At 44.3% G+C, this 20,914-nt stretch overlaps 1 protein-coding gene and 1 long non-coding RNA gene across 26 annotated transcripts in view; both read left to right on the top strand.

Moving 5' to 3' along the window:
• LOC112224858 (CLIP-associating protein 1-like) overlaps nt 1-20,914 on the top strand; it is a 126,497-nt gene that overhangs the window by 64,563 nt on the left and 41,020 nt on the right. For 22 of the 24 annotated variants that reach the window (XM_042306570.1, XM_042306569.1, XM_042306573.1 and 19 more), the window contains 6 exons: nt 16,998-17,221; nt 17,314-17,406; nt 17,552-17,697; nt 19,650-19,785; nt 20,023-20,093; nt 20,206-20,265. In XM_042306570.1, the coding sequence (XP_042162504.1) occupies nt 16,998-17,221; nt 17,314-17,406; nt 17,552-17,697; nt 19,650-19,785; nt 20,023-20,093; nt 20,206-20,265 (730 nt within the window). Of the gene's footprint in view, nt 1-16,014; nt 16,095-16,997; nt 17,222-17,313; nt 17,407-17,551; nt 17,698-19,649; nt 19,786-20,022; nt 20,094-20,205; nt 20,266-20,914 lie in introns of those variants that run through there. The other 2 variants (XM_042306574.1, XM_042306564.1) reach the window with 1 other exon arrangement.
• On the top strand, nt 4,921-6,146 carry LOC112225583. Of its 2 annotated transcripts, none has more exons than XR_002949615.2 (3): nt 4,921-5,270; nt 5,414-5,732; nt 5,901-6,146. It is a non-coding gene; the product is annotated as an uncharacterized LOC112225583 (long non-coding RNA). The 2 variants fall into 2 exon arrangements; XR_002949614.2 differs by having other exon boundaries at nt 4,921-5,595; nt 5,687-5,732.

Below are 20,914 nucleotides of genomic sequence, written 5' to 3'. Positions count from 1 at the left end.
TCCCTGCAGTTTAATGTGAGAAATCGCTCACCCCGTCAGCCTGCTGCTTCGTGAGGCTGGAGTAGAGTCTGTTTTGGTTTCTGCTGTTTTGGTTTCTACTGTTTTGGTGATACGATGCTGTGTGGTCCCTGCTTGTTCAATCTCACTGTACCTTTGTCTTAACTTTAAGTCATCCTGTACAACAAGCATTATTGAGGGGACTTTAATTAAGTAAAATGTATTTTCCTTCATAGTCTACTCGGGGTAAATGTCTCTTATTGAGGTCTCTTCGAAGATGTGCCTCTTCAGAACAGGAGGCTGCAGTATCCACAAACTTCTTTGACGTCTGTCTAAAAATGTGGTGTTGATTTTCTTCTGCTGGACCATATAGGAGAATAACTCTGTCTGGGTAATGGGTCCTAGCCAAGTCACTGTGAATTCAGCTGTGTTTAGAATGTGTCAGCTGGTGCTTTGATTAGAAAGCATCATTGTGTTGTTAAATCCTGTGGGGTTCTATGGTACGTTAGCTAATCTTAAGACTGTTTGTCTTCTACAAGGTCTGTCCTCATCGTTCTGACTGGAGCTGAATTAGTGGAATAGTATCAAATACATCAAACACATGGTTTCCAGGTGTTTGACACTATTCCATTTGCATCGTTCTGGCCATTATTATGAGTCGTCCTCCCCTCAGTAGCCTACTATGATGACGTGTGTGTGTGTTGAGGCTCGTTAAAGGGACGGAAGAGGAACGGGAGGAGATGGTCAAGAACATGGAGAGAGGCAGAGCAGGAGCAGCAGAGGGAATTCAGATTCAAAGGAAAGCCTTCTAATCCCATCACACACTCAGAGGATCTCACGGTGCAAGCTGTGTCACACACACACAGTGGATTTGGGCACAGCAAAAATACTTCACAGAGGGTGTGTGTAAGTCTGTTAATGGCTGCTCTTTTATATATACTATACTAGAGTTCAATCAGTGATACGTTAGTGCTGACCGTGATGCATTTAACTGCACATGCAAGATGGCCATTTTGTAATGACTAACAAAGGCAGGTTTTAGGTAATGCTGCTCTCTGATTACTCTACTCTGTTTTCTCAAAGCAGTACTAACCAGGTCCACCATTGGCTCATAAAGCTCTGCACTTAACACTGACCACTTGCTCATAAGCTGTTTTGTGTGTGTGTGTGTGCAGTAGCATGCCATGCATCAGGTCAAGCTGCTTTCTGCCCTGTCAAGAAACATCTGTATAACTTTTTGCGTGAGGCACAAGACATTCAGAAGGAAAAGCTGACCTCATATTTACACCCAGCTGCTTTTTGATAATGAAAAGCTATCTCTGTCGTACACGCTAGGCTACGGCCACTCAATAGATAACCACACAGATCCTGGCCCCTCCCTGGCCTGGAAGACTACATCCTGTGTATCGTGACAGAGAGCTGAGAGCTGATATGGAGCTCCGAGGGGGTTGGTCAATACGTGGCCGACCGGCTCAATTCGGTTTTATGTAGCAACATTTGAAATTGTGTTTTTTGCATTGGATAAAAGTAGAGACTCAGAGCTGGAAAATGATATATCATACACTACAGTTGATGTACAATAGGAAAGTAATTCTGCTTTGAAAGTTACTTGTAACCTCACTTTTGAGAAAATGGCCCTTGAATGTCTTGGTACACATACTGGAGAGCTCTTTTTGTCTGCACCCATTCAGCATCGTTCACACCCTCTTTAGATTTAGCCCCACCCATCTCTTTAAGGATTCACATGTGAGGCAGTGTACTAAACGACCAAAGATTTCAAGACTAAAGGCTGGTTTATACTACGGGTTTGTTCGTACATTTATTCTGGAGGCCAAAGGGTGCTCAGAGTGTGCTCTGGCCAAGGAGCACCCAAGCTAACTGGCTAACGTTGGTGATTACAAATGTCCTGCTGGCAACAATTGAATAACTTTTTTTTGCCAACATTTAATGACATCGGCCATATTCAATGGGTGTTGAGCGTTCGTTAATTCATTAGTTATTCTGCACTCTGGCACACTCAGACGAGAGTGCTCTGAAATCGGAGTAGATAGCCAGAGCGAATTTACCATCTACGTCTAGTGACAGTTGTCGCAGTGACATCATGAACATTCTATTGAAATGGTTACTTGCATAGTTGAGTATTTTGTTTAGACATATAGCTAGCTAGCTAAACAATGAACCATAATCCCAACTCATAACGTTCAATGTTAGCTAGCTAACATTAGGCTATAACTAGCAATACAAATGGCTCTGAGATACGAATAATATAACTACACACATCATACACGTAACTTTAGCTAGCGAGAGAGCCAGCTAACGTTAGCCAGCTAACGCTAGCTAGCTAACAGTACACTTTAACTTAAAATGAAAACAACTTACTGACTCAATTAGATACGTGTAATATCTGAAAATGTAGCTAGCTAGACTGTCTTACCCGTATACATGTATGGACGCTTCTCCCTCTCTATCACAGATGCCATGGTTGCCCATAGTTTGAATATGTAATCCGGAGACAGGTGTTTAATACAACAGCCTTCTGTTTGTTCTCTTTTCGACTCCGTCTGCATATTTGTAATCAAACACCAGAATTTTCTCCATCCTCTTAGCTATGATACTCTACTTCCACTGATTTCCAAACTCCAGAAAGTGGAGAACAACACCTTTGCAGTATCTTTAAAAAAAAGACGCGTTAGAAAGGATTACCTACACATACTGACCAGATCATGTTTTAGACAGAAGTGTGCTACATGGCAGACCAATCCGAACTCATCTCTTGGCATGTACAGCTCACTTATTATTTCAACAAATCATGGCTAGCGGGAAGGTTCCTGTCTCTTTCTGTGGCTAAATCAACTAGGCTGGTAATTTAATTTTTTTATTCATATTTACAGATGGCATACAAGTTTGTTATTAAGGCACATGAAAGTTCACATGTTCCAGAAGGCAGTTCTGCCAAAAATCACATCTCCTCTGAAGTAGTGATGTGCGACATGCGCCTAGTTTCCTAAAACGAGTCACATATTATGGTGAAATGATCTTGGTTATACAGTGGCATGTTAAACAAGAGAGAACATTTTAGAAACACTCTCTCTAAGCACACCAGTGTTTCCTTTGCGTTCGTTTAAGTGTGGCGCTGCTCCACAACATAATCATTCTCGCCACATCAAAAGAAACATCCTATTTCTCCCAAACATAGTTTCAATACAGTTCTGTACAGCACATTCAATTTTCTTGGTAAATAGATATTCTGTCTTGGTTCAACACACTTCTGAAGGTTATTTAGCTCTGTGAGCTGTGGCAGGCAACCAGTGAGCGAGTGACCAGTGCTCGATACAAAAGCTCTGCGGCGCGAAGCACAATTCACTTGAATCACTTCAGAGTGCTTCTGCGTGAGGAACTGAAAGAAAGGTACGTTAGTTTATTTGACTAAAGTCAGCTAGCCAGCTTGTTAACTACATAAGCTAGCTATAACCTTAACTCTTCTAGCATCATTTAGATCTATAATATTGCTGCTGCAATTGTAACAGCAATTATCTATCCAATATCCACAATTATGTTGATGATGGAAACATGGTTAACTAGCGTTACTAGTCTAGCAAGTTAGCTAGCTAGTTTGTTTGGAACTGTATCAAGTGCAAGCAAGATAGCTACATTCATCTGTCTTCGATTACATAACTTTTTTCTCAGATGACTTTATTTAAAGATTTCCAGCCGCAGCAGCGAAAGAGAAAGGGGGAGCAGGGACAAACTTTATTTTGTTAGCTAACTCTTTAAAAGCTTAAGCTATCGTTTTTATAACAACTGTATGGCTTACTTTACTAGACAGAGAAGAGGCGGAATCCCGGGAGTGAGGTAGGGATGCATAAGGGACAGAATGGAGCAGAGGAAAGGAAAGTGCCAGGAGGGGAGATGGAGGTGCGAAAAGGAGAGAGAGGAGCAAGAGTGGAACAGAGGAAAGGAGAGAGCCAGGAAGGGAGATGGAGGTGCGAAAAGGAGAGAGGGGAGCAGAGTGGAACAGAGGAAAGGAGAGAGCCAGGAAGGGAGATGGAGGTGTGAAAAGGAGAGAGGGAGCAAGAGTGGAACAGAGGAAAGGAGGGAGCCAGGAAGGGAGATGGAGGTGCGAAAAGGAGAGAGAGCAAGAGTTGAACAGAGGAAAGGAGAGAGCCAGGAAGGGAGATGGAGGTGCGAAAAGAGGAGAGCAGAGTGGAACAGAGGAAAGGAGAGAGCCAGGAAGGGAGATGGAGGTGCGAAAAGGAGAGAGGGGAGCAGAGTGGAACAGAGGAAAGGAGAGAGCCAGGAAGGGAGATGGAGGTGCGAAAAGGAGAGAGGGGAGCAGAGTGGAACAGAGGAAAGGAGGGAGCCAGGAAGGGAGATGGAGGTGCGAAGAGGAGAGCAGAGTTGAACAGAGGAAAGGAGAGAGCCAGGAAGGGAGATGGAGGTGCGAAAAGGAGAGAGGAGCAAGAGTGGAACAGAGGAAAGGAGAGAGCCAGGAAGGGAGATGGAGGTGCGAAAAGGAGAGAGGGGAGCAGAGTGGAACAGAGGAAAGGAGGGAGCCAGGAAGGGAGATGGAGGTGCGAAGAGGAGAGCAGAGTTGAACAGAGGAAAGGAGAGAGCCAGGAAGGGAGATGGAGGTGCGAAGAGGAGAGCAGAGTGGAACAGAGGAAAGGAGAGAGCCAGGAAGGGAGATGGAGGTGCGAAAAGGAGAGAGGGGAGCAGAGTGGAACAGAGGAAAGGAGAGAGCCAGGAAGGGAGATGGAGGTGCGAAAAGGGAGGGGAGCAGAGTTGAACAGAGGAAAGGAGGGAGCCAGGAAGGGAGATGGAGAAGAGGAAGCAGAGGAGAGGAAAGGAGGAGCCAGGAAGGAGATGGATGGAAGGAGAGAAGCAGAGGAAAGGAGAGAGCCAGGAAGGGAGATGGAAGAGAGGGCAAAGTGGAACAGAGGAAAGGAGGGAGCCAGGAAGGGAGATGGAAGGAGAGGGGAGTAAGGCCAAGTGCGCACCACCGGCAATCCGAATGGGATTTAAGGTGGTTTAAAATGTACAGACTGAAGCCGTGGCTATATAATACGCCACATGGTTAGTCGAATATCCTTTAATTAAATCTAAGGGCTAAAAATGTTTGTGCATATTTAGTCTATACTAGTCTACAGCATTATGTGTGTTTTTCTGAGCCAACTCCACCAGGACCTCGATGACCCAATGGGTCTGGAGGGAGAGGAGGCCAGGTGGAGAAGACCAACACCAGGGAACAGTTCTGGGTTTGGTTCAGAGAGGAGGTAAAACATTTGTTTTCAAATGCTGTGATGAAACCAATGTTACATCACGTGTGTTGGATAAATTAAAACTAATAGCTATGAATCACTTATTTTCTATGTTGTGCTGTAATTTAGTTATGGATCCATGTCTTGTTGGCCTCCAGGACAGCCTAAACTGGAGGGTCCAACACCTGGAGATTCTGGGGGCCTCAGTCTGCATTCTCTAGTGAGAGGATAAACACCTTTAACCTGACCCTCCTCTCTAGGCAGTTCTTGCAAGCGTCAGAGGCTGCTGTGCTATAAGAGTGGCCCTCTTACAAGCAACGTGCTAGTTGGAAAATTGAAGGTATGGCATGTTGCCCAACCCTTTTTCCTGTTGAACTACCACTATTGGCTCTTCTTTAATCTTGTACATCTTAGTTTTTCATGTATTTCAGGGATTGGACCAGCTGACAGCAATGACAAAGCTGGCCTCGCAGTTTGGTGAGTGAGGGCAGTCTACCCCTGCCTTAGTCAGCGATCACACTGACTATACCAGTGTCTTCCGTTAATTGTGAGGGACTTCTCTGCAATGAAACAAGAACATTTAAATGTGAAAGTACATCCTCTTTGTCCCTCTCTCTTCTCTTATTATTCTTTCTGTTATTGCAGGTCAAAACAGACTTGAGGAACAGACTGCAGGGAGAGCATCTATCCACCTGCATGCAGCTCTCCATCAATGGCCCTCCCATCAAGGAGCTCAATTACAGGAGGGCGTTGGAAATCTTTTTCCAAAAGCCCAGAAGAATAAAGTGCTCTGACAAGGGCTGTAAACTATGTTAGAACTAGGTTTGGACTCTAATTCATGTTCAGTCTCATGTTCCTCTGTTCTGTCCAGATAAACTTTTTTTTTCTTTTCAGAAAGGTCTCTGTTGTGTTTCTTTAGATAGCTGCAGCACTCAACTTTAAATGGCATCCTGTATACAATAATAATTTTACCAATATGTTATTGAACTAATTTCTGGGGGTGGAAATTATATTTTAGATGGTTTATTTGAGTTTTTTCCATTTAAAAAGTCACAAGAACCAAGCTTTTCAGTACTTATACATCTTTTGTTTTGGGGGGAGGACACCGGAACCCACCAAAATAGGGGGGACCCTCACCCCCCGCTAACTTTCCCCTAAAGCGAACACATTTTCCAGAGGAAACACTGATGCGCACACACACTCTTGGTTGAGCGGTAGGGTGACTGGACTGACTGGTTTGTGACTGACAGGGCAGCAGCAGCTTTCTCTCAGACACACACATCACACACACACACACACACACACACACATTATTAATAATGTACCTTTAGGAAACCATTGCAGTCACTGTGGCAGAGTATCATTCCAGTGCTGGTCACTGTGGCAGAGTATAATTCCAGTGCTGGTCACTGTGGCAGAGTATCATTCCAGTGCTGGTCACTGGGGCAGAGTATCATTCCAGTGCTGGTCACTGGGGCAGAGTATCATTCCAGTGCTGGTCACTGGGGCAGAGTATCATTCCAGTGCTGGTCACTGGTATCATTCCAGTGCTGGTCACTGTGGCAGAGTATCATTCCAGTGCTGTTCACTGACGCAGAGTATCATTCCAGTGCTGGTCACTGGGGCAGAGTATCATTCCAGTGCTGGTCACTGTGGCAGAGTATCATTCCAGTGCTGTTCACTGGCAGAGTATCATTCCAGTGCTGTTCACTGACGCAGAGTATCATTCCAGTGCTGTTCACTGTGGCAGAGTATCATTCCAGTGCTGTTCACTGAGTATCATTCCAGTGCTGTTCACTGACGCAGAGTATCATTCCAGTGCTGTTCACTGACGCAGAGTATCATTCCAGTGCTGGTCACTGGGGCAGAGTATCATTCCAGTGCTGGTCACTGTGGCAGAGTATCATTCCAGTGCTGTTCACTGACGCAGAGTATCATTCCAGTGCTGGTCACTGGGGCAGAGTATCATTCCAGTGCTGGTCACTGGGGCAGAGTATCATTCCAGTGCTGGTCACTGTGGCAGAGTATCATTCCAGTGCTGGTCACTTGGGCAGAGTATCATTCCAGTGCTGGTCACTGGGGCAGAGTATCATTCCAGTGCTGGTCACTGGGGCAGAGTATCATTCCAGTGCTGTTCACTGTGGCAGAGTATCATTCCAGTGCTGGTCACTGTGGCAGAGTATCATTCCAGTGCTGGTCACTGGGGCAGAGTATCATTCCAGTGCTGGTCACTGGGGCAGAGTAGGGCTGGTGACAGGGTGTACTTAAGTTGACCCTGGACAGCTGTGTGTGTGAAGGATGGACATAACACCAGAGGCCTGGTAAGAATAACCTTTACCCATTCATCCACTTGCAAACATTAAGGCCAAATGCCAGAGTTAGATATGCAAGGGAAGCTAAGGGTTACTTTAGTACCAGCAGTAGCCTACTTGTCCAAGGGGATAGTAGGGAGTTAAACGACAGTGATGCAGTATAAAGCTCTGTTAATTCAAACTAACAATTTGTTATGGTTTGTACAGATGTAGCATCTTAATTTGATCACCCACTACAGGACATTTAAAACTTGTAGTGTAATTGATGTTTAAAAAGGCTTTGGAAGTTTGCAATTTAACATTTGACTTGATTTTCCCTTAGAAAAAATGTACATATTGTTTGCTGTAATCTATATTCTGGAGGATAAAATTATATAGTTTAATAATAATACAAGTAATACTTTCCTTTACTGCCCTTGCTACAACCATAAGAGTACCACTGAGAAAGTGAATATCCATCACTGTCTGTCTTGCCATAGACACGGGGATATCTCAAAGTTCTATCAGTGTTCAATTAACAGACATTGCCCTTCAGCCTGCTGGGTGAATTTTCTCACTGACAGATGGATGCTGTCTTTTATCTCAACCTTTGATTGACTCTTCAACACTGTGATAACATTTCCCCAAATATTTTTTTTGTTTATGGCATTTTACAACTACCTGTGTTTTTTCCCCTTTCAGATATGGCCTTTATTGTCCCATTTGTCACAGCAGCAGAGTCTTGACTCTGAACCCAAACATTTAGGGTGAGTCCCACATGGCATCCTATTCATCATATGCACTACAGTTGACCATATGGCCCTGTTCAAAAGTAGTGCACTCTATAGGGACAGATGTTGTTGTGCTACTTGACCTAGGCTTTATATCTTGTTTGTTATAGGATTTTTACAAACGTCATGGCTCAGAATAAACAGACAGTCTAGAGTTGAAGACATAACTAAGTGTCTGACTGAAGCACTTCCACGAACCTTCACTGTTAGGATGCTGCTGCAGGCTCTGTTCTAAATCCCCAGTCTGTCTGTCTCTGTCCTTTCATACTTTGATGAATAGGTTAGGCCTAACTCCTGACAGTACACTTGATGCTGGAGGCTTTCACTTTGTTTTGCCTTTACCAGAGGGGGATGTAGTACTTTATGGTGAGAGCCAGACCATTACTTTACCACATTCTTGCCTTTGTTTACAACACTCAACATTCACCTAACACTTGGCCACACTTAATACTGACTCTTTGCTTATTTTCAGTCTCTGATTTCTGTCTGCTCACCCTAGCAAACATGGAGCCAGTCGCCACTGCCCGTAAAGTATGAGAGATCCCACTGGTACGGTGGCTCCTTAGGGACACACTTTCCCCTCTGTGTGTAAAATATTTTTGCTTTGTTGGCTGTCTTATTACGTAGCAAAGCAGATCAGTTTTAATTAACAGAGCCTTTCAAGCACTGTGGAAAGATCGGCTTTTCATCCTACGTTCAGTAATCAGAGATCTCTCATTTAAAAGCCTGAAGAGCGTAGCTGACTGACCAGGTAGATGATCTTTGACCCTCCTTGACACATGAGCAATCAATGGGAAGAGAGTCTTGAACCTGATCTGCCACTTAAGCCTTTCTATGGTTATTTTACCATGGCAACAGGGAACTCCTCCCATAGTGGGCTGTCAAGGAACGATACCAAGTAAGCGTGAGCTCTCTCTCTCCTTTTCCCAATGTTAGATTCACATGGATTTAAATCCTTTAGGGATTATAGAGAAGCAGAACATTGTCAAATGCTTTAGTAATGGTTATTATTATTCAGTGCGCGAGCCTGTGTGTCCGCCTGTGCGTGTCTGCCTGTGCGTGTGCACATGCGTGTGTCTCAGAGTGAGCGAGGGATGGGGTGGGTGTTTTATCTGAGCGGTCCCTGTTTGCTCTTATAGGCATCAGAATAATGAGAGATCACTAATGACATTGTGCTGAACATTAGCCTAGCCTGAAGCCCTCAGACTTATGTAAACTGCTGACTAGAGTGACAGGCTCACAGACAGACAGACCAGGACAGTGCTGGAGGAACTAGTTGTTGAAAACAGAATGCCACTCAGTGCAGCAATGCTCTTCCCCCCAGCCTTAGACAGATCTGGTACCAGGCTATCTCCCCCCAGATCAGCTGGGTATTCAGAACCCCTGGAGCCTGAATCAGGAGAAACTTGCATGGAAGGAACTAAAGAAAATACTTCCATTCTTTCTCACCCTCCAGTTTAGAACGGACATGAGAAAAGCATCGCCTGAGCCTAAGAAATCCACAGATATAAATCTGTGTCCCAGGGATTACCAGTGCTGCCTGCCACGCAGTTAGGATGCTGCAGAATGTGGAGTGAAATGAGGACTCATCTGCTCTGCAGCCACTTGCGCATGCAGCACACACAGGTTTATTGGGATAAATCTTGTCCTGGAGACAGAGCTGAGCAATTTCCACTAGATGGGCCAATTTCAAAGTCAAATTGTTCTTAAAAGGAAAGATCCACCCAAAACCACCAATCCCTATAATTTACAATGTTAAATAGTGATATGTGAGAACACTTTTTTTGTGAACAAATGTTTCATTTTGTCATTATAATAAGGTTGGTAGCAACGTGAAAAACATTGTGGAAATCTGTTGCAGCTCAAGTCGACGACAAAACCCACAATGCAATGCTTTCTCTATTGCTCGCTAGCAAACATAGCTACATACAGTAATACCAAAGTCAATATCAGCATATGAAGTAGCTAGTTAGCTGTGAAATCGCCTAAACAAACTGCACTATCAATTTAGGTGTCTACAATCTCACCATGTTCAAACTGCAGATTGATGTGCCTTGCAGAGTGGAGACATTCTCAACGGCACTATGCAATGCATCCTGGACTGAAGAGGCTGACAAATAGGAGAAATGTGGTGGACCCTCTGTTAAATTACACATTTCTCGAGGTAGGAATATCGCAGAAATATGATCATTGGCTCATTCGGGAGAAGACAACCTCCAGCGTTATGACATTGGCCAGTATTGAAATGTATAATAGATGTTTTCGCAATCTAAAAGGTGTTTTCGCAATCTCACTTCCAATGTCGTGAGAGCAGCTTTATTGCAATGCTACGTCATACCGGGCAAAACGTCTGTCTGCGTGAACGGCAATAGCTCAGATACACCACAAATATTTACCCTGGTAAACAATATAACATTGCTCATAAATGCACCAAAACAATATACAAATCAGAATGGGTTAATCTTTCCTTTAATTTAAAAGTTAGGCATGTGGTTTTATGACTTTTTTGACTTTGATTTTTATGACTTTGTGGCTGTGCCAGCTAGCGACGACCCTGCAGAGCTGCCTCCAGTACATGAGTCATCCCAATAAATGCCAACCTGTGCAGCACACAGGGTACTTCAGCATCTAGTGGACAGATTAGGTAGTGTAGTGTGTATTCTGTTAATGGCATTCTTCCCTAGTGAATTTTTATGGTGGTTTTGTTAGTGTTTGTCCTTATAGTAATCCTGAAACTGCAATAATGACCCTTGGTGATATTCCATATACTGAGAAATGCATTAAGTTACTGTTCTGTTCCTGTTCCCCAGAGATACAGACATCCTCTCCATCCATCCACCCATCCATTTTTGTTTCTCTGTTCTCTCCTTGATCTTTGAGTTTGGCAGTGCAGTGCATCATTTCAGTAACATTCCTGAAGCATGAGTACTGACCTATATCAGTTCTGCTGTGCTGTCACGTATGGCTTCTTTTCTCTTCCATGTACTTGTCTAGCTCTAGCTAGCAGTTTCCTACATAATATTGCTTTATAGAGCAACTCTAGCAGCAGTCAGAAAGCGGTCAATGGCAGTCTGCAGTGTTGGGGAGGTTTTAGTTGGAGAGAGAATCTGTGGCGGTTGGGGGACACTTGAACTGTTAAACTTCCTGAAGGATGTAGACTACAGTCAGACAACTTCCCGTGAACTAGATAGAGCCATACAATGATGTGATTGTCTCTATGTGGCAGACAATGCAGTTTCACTTTCACCAGCAGAGGGCGCCAGAGAGGACAAACTCTCCATGACATCACCCATATTATTCCTCCTCTATCATCAAGGACAAGTCACTGATGGTCTTACCTGTCTTTCCCTACCAATCCTCCATACTAGAAGTTGACCAATTTAATTGGAGGGGCCGATTAATTAGGGCTGATTTCAAGTTTTCAAAACACTCGGAAATCAATATATATATTTTTTACACCTTTTATTTAACTAGGCAAGTCAGTTAAGAACACATTCTTATTTTCAATGACGGCCTAGGAATGGTGGGTTAACTGCCTTGTTCAGGGGCAGAACGACAGATTTTTTACCTCGTCAGCTCTGGGATTCAATCTTTCAACCTTATGGTTAACTAGTCCAACGCTCTGACCACATGCCTTACATTGCACTCCACGAGGAGCCTGCCTGTTACGCAAATGCATATAATCGATGCGGCGAAAAAGGACTGTCGTTGCTCCAACGTGAACCTAACCATAAACATCAATGCCTTTCTTAAAATCAATACACAAGTATATATTTTCAAACCTGCATATTTAGTTAATATTGCCTGCTAACATTAATTTATTTTAAGTAGAAAAATTGTGTCACTTCTCTTGCAACAGAGTCAGGATATATGCAGCAGTTTGGGCTGCCTGGCTCGTTGCGAACTGTGTGAAGACTATTTCTTCCTAACAAAGACAGCCAACTTTGCCAAAGGGGGTAATGATTTAACAAAAGCACATTTGCGACTGTACCTAACCATAAACATTAATGCCTTTCTTAAAATGAATACACAGAAGTATATATTTTTAAACCTGCATATTTAGCTAAAAGAAATCCAGATTAGCAGGCAATATTAACCAGGTGAAATTGTGTCACTTCTCTTGCGTTCATTGCACGCAGAGTCAGTGTATATGCAACAGTTTGGGCCGCCTGGCTCGTTGCGAACTAATTTGCCAGAATTGTACGTAATTATGACATAACATTGAAGGTTGTGCAATGTAACAAGAATATTTAGACTTAGGGATGCCACCTGTTAGATAAAATACAGAACGGTTCCGTATTTCACTGAAATAATAAACCTCTTGTTTTTGAGATGATAGTTTCCGGATTCGACCATATTAATGACCTAAGGCTCGTATTTCTGTGTGTTATGTTGTAATTAAGTCTATGATTTGATAGAGCAGTCTGATTGAGCGATGGTAGGCACCAGCAGGCTCGAAAGCATTCATTCAAACAGCACTTTCGTGCGTTTTGCCAGCAGCTCTTCGCAATGCTTCCTCCCCTTGCTCTGCATGGGTAACACTGCTTCGAGGGTGGCTGTTGTCGATGTGTCCCTGATTCGAGCCCAGGTAGGGGAGAGGAGAGGGACGGAAGCTATACTGTTACACTGGCAATACTAAAGTGCCTATAAGAACATCCAATAGTCAAAGGAATATGAAATACAAATCGTATAGCGAGAAATAGTCCTATAATTCCTATTAATAACTACAATCTAAAACTTCTTACCTGGGAATATTGAAGACTCATGTTAAAAGGAACCACCAGCTTTCATGTGTTCTCATGTTCTGAGCAAGGAACTTAAACGTTAGCTTTCTTACATGGCACATATTGCACTTTTACTTTCTTCTCCAACACTTTGTTTTTGCATTATTTAAACCAAATTGAACATGTTTCTTTATTTATTTAAGGCTAAATTGATTTTATTGATGTATTATATTAAGTTAAAATAAGTGTTTATTCAGTATTGTTGTAATTGTCATTATTACAAATAAAGAAATAAAAATTAATCAGTATCAACTTTTTTTGGTCCTCCAATAATTGGTATCGGCGCTGAAAAAGCATAATCGGTCGACCTCTACTCCACACAGTCATTGACCAGTGTCCATGACTTTGAGCATTCAGCTCAAGAAATAGGTCATATAATGCATAGTCACATAGTAGCCTACATGTAGAACAGGACAGTCCAGCTTACAGTAATCATATCACTAGGCAGAGCAGGCTGAGGGCAGAGCAGGCTGAGGGCAGAGCAGGCTGAGGGCAGTGCAGGCTGAGGGCAGAGCAGGCTGAGGGCAGAGCAGGCTGAGGGCAGAGCAGGCTGAGGGCAGAGCAGGCTGAGGGCAGTGCAGGCTGAGGGCAGAGCAGGCTGAGGGCAGAGCAGGCTGAGGGCAGAGCAGGCTGAGGGCAGAGCAGGCTGAAGGCAGAGCAGGCTGAGGGCAGTGCAGGCTGAGGGCAGAGCAGGCTGAGGGCAGAGCAGGCTGAGGGCAGAGCAGGCTGAGGGCAGAGCAGGCAGGCTGACGGCAGAGCAGGCTGAGGGCAGAGCAGGCTGAGGGCAGAGCAGGCTGAGGGCAGTGCAGGCTGAGGGCAGAGCAGGCTGAGGGCAGAGCAGGCTGAGGGCAGAGCAGGCTGAGGGCAGAGCAGGCTGAGGGCAGAGCAGGCTGAAGGCAGAGCAGGCTGAGGGCAGTGCAGGCTGAGGGCAGAGCAGGCTGAGGGCAGAGCAGGCTGAGGGCAGAGCAGGCTGAGGGCAGAGCAGGCTGAGGGCAGAGTAGGCAGGATGTGATGGAGTTAGATGATGATGTGGACTACTAACACGACCCCTCCTCTGCCACAGGCTACAGACACACAGCTAACGACCTAACTACTGCCCACAGGGAGGACGGGGGTGTGTGTGTGTGTGTGTGTGTCCGTCCGTCCGTCCGTCCATCCGCCCGCTATGTTAATGGCTCCCTATGTGTGTATAAATCAGCTCAAGACATTTTTGTGTCAGTGTTTGATTAAGTGCTGCTGTAACTGCTGCAATCAATAAACTGAAGGTAAATAGTCTCCGTTTAGAGATGGTATTTGGGAGGGTTCTCTGAACATTATCATGTAGTTTGTCTCAGGCTATTCTTTCAGTGCTCTAAGACCATAGATATAGAACAGTTCTATCTATCTTGTTCTAACTATGTCTGAAACTCTCCATGTCATTTAACGATCAGGGAAAAACTGATTTGAAGTTGTTCAGTTAATGAGATGGATACTGTTGAATAAAGTTGACATTTCCTCCTAGTAAAGGATTGAGCCATCCCACATGCTGCAGTCTCCTCCCTGTCTCTCTGGTACCCTGATGCTGCTAGCCTCAGTGCAAAGCAAATGGAACGTGTGCCGTCAGTAAGATAGATGCTGTTGGATGAGCCTTTTCACATGCATTTCACAGGCTGCAGTCCCGTCTCTGTTTCTTTGGTACAATAATGCTAACCTCAGTCATCACTGAGACTATTGTCTCACAGTGATAATGCTAACCTCAGTCATCACTGAGAATGTTGTCTCACAGTGATAATGCTAACCTCAGTCATCACTGAGACTATTGTCTCACAGTGATAATGTTAACCTCAGTCATCACTGAGACTGTTGTCTCACAGTGATAATGCTAACCTCAGTCATCACTGAGACTTGTCTCACAGTGATAATGCTAACCTCAGTCATCACTGAGACTGTTGTCTCACAGTGATAATGCTAACCTCAGTCATCACTGAGACTATTGTCTCACAGTGATAATGCTAACCTCAGTCATCACTGAGACTGTTGTCTCACAGTGATAATGCTAGCCCCCACACGGCAATACCTAAATAACTAACACTACACTAGAGAGCTAAGGGGCTATAACTTTACTCTCGATCAGTGTAATAAAGCACTGCTGTGTGAGTATGCATACAAACATGAGAGGGATGTTTTCTAAAACCAGTATGTGCTTTATGTTTTCTTGTATATAAACTAAGGGTAGATGGATGTTAGAGCAGGGTGACTCCAGGCAAACTATGTATAATATCAGCAGCTTGCATGAGGCAAAGCATAATTGTTTTTATGCTTTTGTTATGTTGGAACAAAGGCTTTCTTAACTGGGTGGGTGAGCTAGTGACGGTTTTCACTGAGATAGTTTGACAGCATGCTAGACAGGCTCCAGGGGAAAATGAAGCCAACACAATGTTGAGTTATGCTAGTGTTATGGTGTGATGTGCCGTAAAAATAGGAATTCATTTACATACGTGTTCATACATATGAATATGCTTAATGCAGTGTAAGTAACAGTAGTGGGACTATAAACTGTGTTTTTTATCCTGGGCCAATGACCACCAGGCTAGGTTCCTTTTGTTTTTTCCTCCAGCAACACCCTGAATAAACAATGATTGATCAGAGGTGACATCACAGGTGCTGGCCCCTCCCCTCCCTCTGTGGTGGACAACCAATGTCCCTAAGGACATGTACACCAGGCTGGCAATGCAGGAACTGCCAGCATCCTCCTGCTACACACACACACACACACACCACTGTGTTTGACAGCTAACCCTTGGACAGAAGGGTTTAAGGGGGAAGCTGGTCTAGCACTGTCATCACAGAGCTGCACAAGCACCCTCACAAAGGCACGCGTCACACAGACACACACACACACTGCTGATGCAGAAGCGTGGTGAGGAAATACTTTAGAGCGCGTGTTATAGATCATGATGCTGAGGAAGCTGGTGTGTAAGAAGATCTGTGCCTGTAAGAACCAGATGCTATTTATAATATATTCTCTTTACGTGGTGTGTCTCTCTCTCTCTATTCCTCTCACACTACCTACCGACATCTCTCCCGATGCTTTTTTCCCTCCTCTCTTTTCCCCAATTGATCTGCCTTTCTCAAATTCTTCTCTCTCTCGCTCTCTCTCTCTTAGTAGATATATACTGGTTTGATGGTAATTACAGGTTAGCAGTCTGGTGGAGGAATGGAGTGTTGTGAGGAGGATGAGTGGGGGAAGACAGCTGTGAACGGGGCGTTTCTCTCCGTGTGCCTGCCTGTTGCTTTGTTTATGGAGATATCGGTCTGGTTGTCTGAATGGTGACTTGTTTTGCTGTCTTTCATAATTACCACTAACATTACTATGGTGTTTGGGACACAACCTTTGAACAGGCTCTGATTCGCTATTTTTATTGTATGAATCCCTCCTAAGAATTTTTTTTTTTATGGTGTGCAGTTTGTCTTCCTGCTGAGGAGTACATTACTGTTCTCTCACGTAGCTTTCTGGGAAATAATGTTGGCTCCAGGCATCTCTCCAGGATCATATTTTCTCTTCGTTCATAATCCCTCGTAAACCAGAAAACTTGTAGAGGTGACAGAACGGATTGTATTCATGTAACAGTGACAATCCAGATGAAATGAGCTAGCTACACCCAGCATGGCAGATGGGTGGGTTACAACACCCACACACTCACCCCAAACAACAGGGTCGAGCTCAGTAGGCAGGAAACAGAAGTGAAACTGGAACATACTAGGCTAGGTGTCCAATATAAAATGCTTGTTTTTGTTTCCCTAAGGTGTGTCCTAATGAACATGGTGGTCACCAATGCAGAAATGATATAACTTAAAACTGGACTAACGCCACTCCTCTCCTCTCTCCCCTGGCAGATAAGAACTTTGATGATGAGGACTCTGTGGACGGGGGCAGGTCCTGCTCCTCCGCATCGTCCTCCAAGGCGCCCCCCAGCGGGAGGAGGACTGTAGCTGCAGCTTCTGTCCGCAGGCCCAGCTCTGCCACCGGACCCGGCAAGATCTCTGCTAAAGATGCTGCTGCAGGAGCAGTAGATGAGGAGGACTTCATCAAGGCTTTTGAAGAGGTTCCTACTATCCAGGTAACATGCACAGATAGGGGTTCTGTGTGTGTGTTTACAGTATAAATTGCTATCGACCCCAGTCTGACTCCTGTCTTTCCTCTCCTCTCCAGATCCACTCCAACAGAGAGATGGAGGACAACCTCTCCAAGGTCCGGGAGGTTCTGTCTGACGACAAAAACGACTGGGAGCACCGAGTCATCGCTGTAAGGACCACAACCACTCATGATCAATGTCTGCATGACCATCTCAGCACCTTGTACTGTATATTCTGGCTTTGTTGACAGTAGTAGTCTATAAACAGTCAAAAACTACTGTTGTAGCGTAAACGTTTGTGTTTCCTCTGTCTAGCTGAAGAAGGTGCGTTCTCTGCTCCTGGCTGGAGCGCTGGAGTATGATAGTTTCCCTCAGCAGCTCCGTCTGCTGGAGGCCCCTCTGAAGCTGTCTGCTAAAGACCTGAGGTCCCAGGTGGTACGAGAGGCCTGCATCACACTGGGGTAAGGACCTGCAGACACGCAAACCAGCTTTCAACCTCTCTCTTCCACTTCTATGCCAAGTAGAGTTATCTACACTGTTGAGTTAACCATCTGTTCCAAAAGCTGCTATCTCAGAGTGGTTGAGTAAGGCTGACCAGAGGCAGTTGTTAGATATGTAGCAGCTCTGGGAAATGCCACAGTAAAGTGGTGACATTAAAGGGAGGAAAGCTCCTCGTCCCATCTGGCCCAGTTTGTAAATCAACCTGATCTTTAAATGTGTATCTTGACTAGAGGTCAACCGATTAATCGGAATGGCCGATTTCAAGTTTTCATAACAATCGGAAATACCTTTTATTTAACTAGGCAAGTCAGTTAAGAACACATACTTATTTTCAATGACTGCCTAGGAACTGTGGGTTAACTGCCTTGTTCAGGGGCAGAACGACAGGTTTTCACCTTGTCAGCTCAGGGGTTACAATCTTGCAACCGCACAGTCCAACGCTCTAACCATTGCACTCCACGAGTAGCCTGCCTGTTACACGAATGCAGTAGAAGCCAAGGTAAATTGCTAGCTAGTATTAAACCTATCTTATAAAAAACAATCAATCATAATCACTAGTTATAACTACTAATCCAGTTTAGCAGACAATATTAACCAGGTGAAATTGTGTAATTTCTCTTGCGTTCATTGCACGCAGAGTCAGGGTATATGCAACAGTTTGGGCTGCCTGGCTCATTGCGAAATAATTTGCCAGAATTTTACGTAATTATGACATACATTGAAGGTTGTGCAATGTAACAAGAATATTTAGACTTAGGGATGCCACCCGTTAGATAAAATACCGAACGGTTCCGTATTTCACTGAAATAATAAACGTTTTGTTTTCGAAATGATAGTTTCCGGATTCGATCATATTAATGACCAAAGGCTCGTATTTGTGTGTTATTATGTTATAATTAAGTCTGATTTGATAAAGCAGTCTGACTGAGCAGCAGCAGGCCCGTAATCATTCATTCAAACAGCACTTTCATGCATTTTGCCAGCAGCTCTTCGCAAGCACAGCGCTTATGACTTCAAGCCCATCAGCCTAATGGCTGTAGCTAGTTAGCGGGGTGCGCGCTAATACTGTTTCAAACGTCACTCGCTTTTAGATTTGGAGTAGTTATTCCCCTTGCGCTGCAAGGGCCACGGCTTTTGTGGAGCGATGGGTAACGATGCTTCAAGGGTGGCTGTTGTCGATGTGTTCCTGGTTCGAGCCCAGGTAGGGGCGAGGAGGGGGACGGAAGCTATACTGTTACACTGGCAATACTATAGTGCCTATAAGAACATCCAATAGTCAAAGGTTTATGAAATACAAATGGTATAGAGAGAAATAGTCCTATAAATACTATATTAACTACAACCTAAAACTTCTTACCTTGGAATATTGAAGTCTCATGTTAAAAGGAACCACCAGCTTTCATATGTTCTCATGTTCTGAGCAAGGAACTTAAACGTTAGCTTTTTTACATGGCACATATTTTACATGGCACACATTTTTACATGGCACATTATCAAGAAGCTGATTAAACAGCATGATCATTACTTACAAATGTGCAACTTGTGCTGGTGACAATAAAAGGCCACTCTAAAATGTGCAGTTTTGTCCCACAACACAATGACACAGATGTCTCAAATTGAGGGAGTATGCAATTAGCATACAGACTGCAGGAATGCCCACCAGAGCAATTGCCAGAGAATTTAATGTTAATTTCTCTACCATAAGCCACCTCTAATGAATTTGGGGCCTAATCAATTGTCTTATTTCCTTATATGAACTGTAACTCACTAAAATCTTTGAAATTGTTGCATGTTGCGTTTATATTCTTGTTCAGTATAAGTTCCAGTACGTTAAATCAAATGTTTTTGAGAAGATTTAACATATTTGATTGATATTGATTTGCTGTATGTGTTCAATCTCTCCCCTCTTCAGATACTTGTCCACGCTAATGGGAAACAAGTTTGACCACTGTGCAGAGACCCTGATGCCCACACTGCTCAACCTGGTGCCCAACAGTGCCAAGGTGATGGCCACGTCTGGCATGGCAGCCATACGTCTCATCCTCAGGGTGAGTACTGCACACAAACTGTATATGCAGACATTCATATAAGTCAGGGGTTGAATCACATTGGATGAATGGGATTCATGCATTAGCTACTGTGTCAAACAGAAAATGAATAATTTCCTGGTGTATTTATTACTCAGTATGACTGATATCTGGTTGTGAAATGTGTTGTTAAGACACTGGGAGGTGGAAAATAACCTGTATCTGAAGACCTCTGGGACCTCCTCCTCTTTCTTCCAGCATACACACTACTCACGTCTCATCCCAATCATCACTAGTAACTGCACGTCCAAATCAGTGCCAGTCAGACGGTAAAGACTCAAAGTTCCCTGTGAAATAATTTGGTGTGAACATCTTCTGTCTTTCCCTGAGGTTTCCCTTATAAATGTGTTAACTCTCATCATGTCTCCTCTCTCTCTCCAGACGCAGTTATGAGTTCCTAGAGCTGTTATTACTGGAGTGGCAGACACACACACTGGAGAGGTAAACACACACACTGGAGAGGTAAACACACACACTGGAGAGGTAAACACACACACTGGAGAGGTAAACACACACACTGGAGAGGTAAACACACACACTGGAGTGGCAGACACACACACTGGAGTGGCAGACACACACACTGGAGAGGTAAACACACACACTGGAGAGGTAAACACACACACTGGAGAGGTAAACACACACACTGGAGAGGTAAACACACACACTGGAGAGGTAAACACACACACTGGAGTGGCAGACACACACACTGGAGAGGTAAACACACACACTGGAGAGGTAAACACACACACTGGAGAGGTAAACACACACACTGGAGAGGTAAACACACACACTGGAGAGGTAAACACACACACTGGAGTGGCAGACACACACACTGGAGAGGTAAACACACACACTGGAGAGGTAAACACACACACTGGAGAGGTAAACACACACACTGGAGAGGTAAACACACACACTGGAGAGGTAAACACACACACTGGAGAGGTAAACACACACACTGGAGAGGTAAACACACACACTGGAGTGGCAGACACACACACTGGAGAGGTAAACACACACACTGGAGAGGTAAACACACACACTGGAGTGGCAGACACACACCCTTTCAGGATAAACTCTGCATGCTAAT

Source organism: Oncorhynchus tshawytscha, linkage group LG26, assembly GCF_018296145.1.
Source record: "Oncorhynchus tshawytscha isolate Ot180627B linkage group LG26, Otsh_v2.0, whole genome shotgun sequence".
NCBI classification, from domain to species: Eukaryota; Metazoa; Chordata; class Actinopteri; order Salmoniformes; family Salmonidae; genus Oncorhynchus; species Oncorhynchus tshawytscha.
This window is presented reverse-complemented; position numbering and strand designations above follow the sequence as displayed.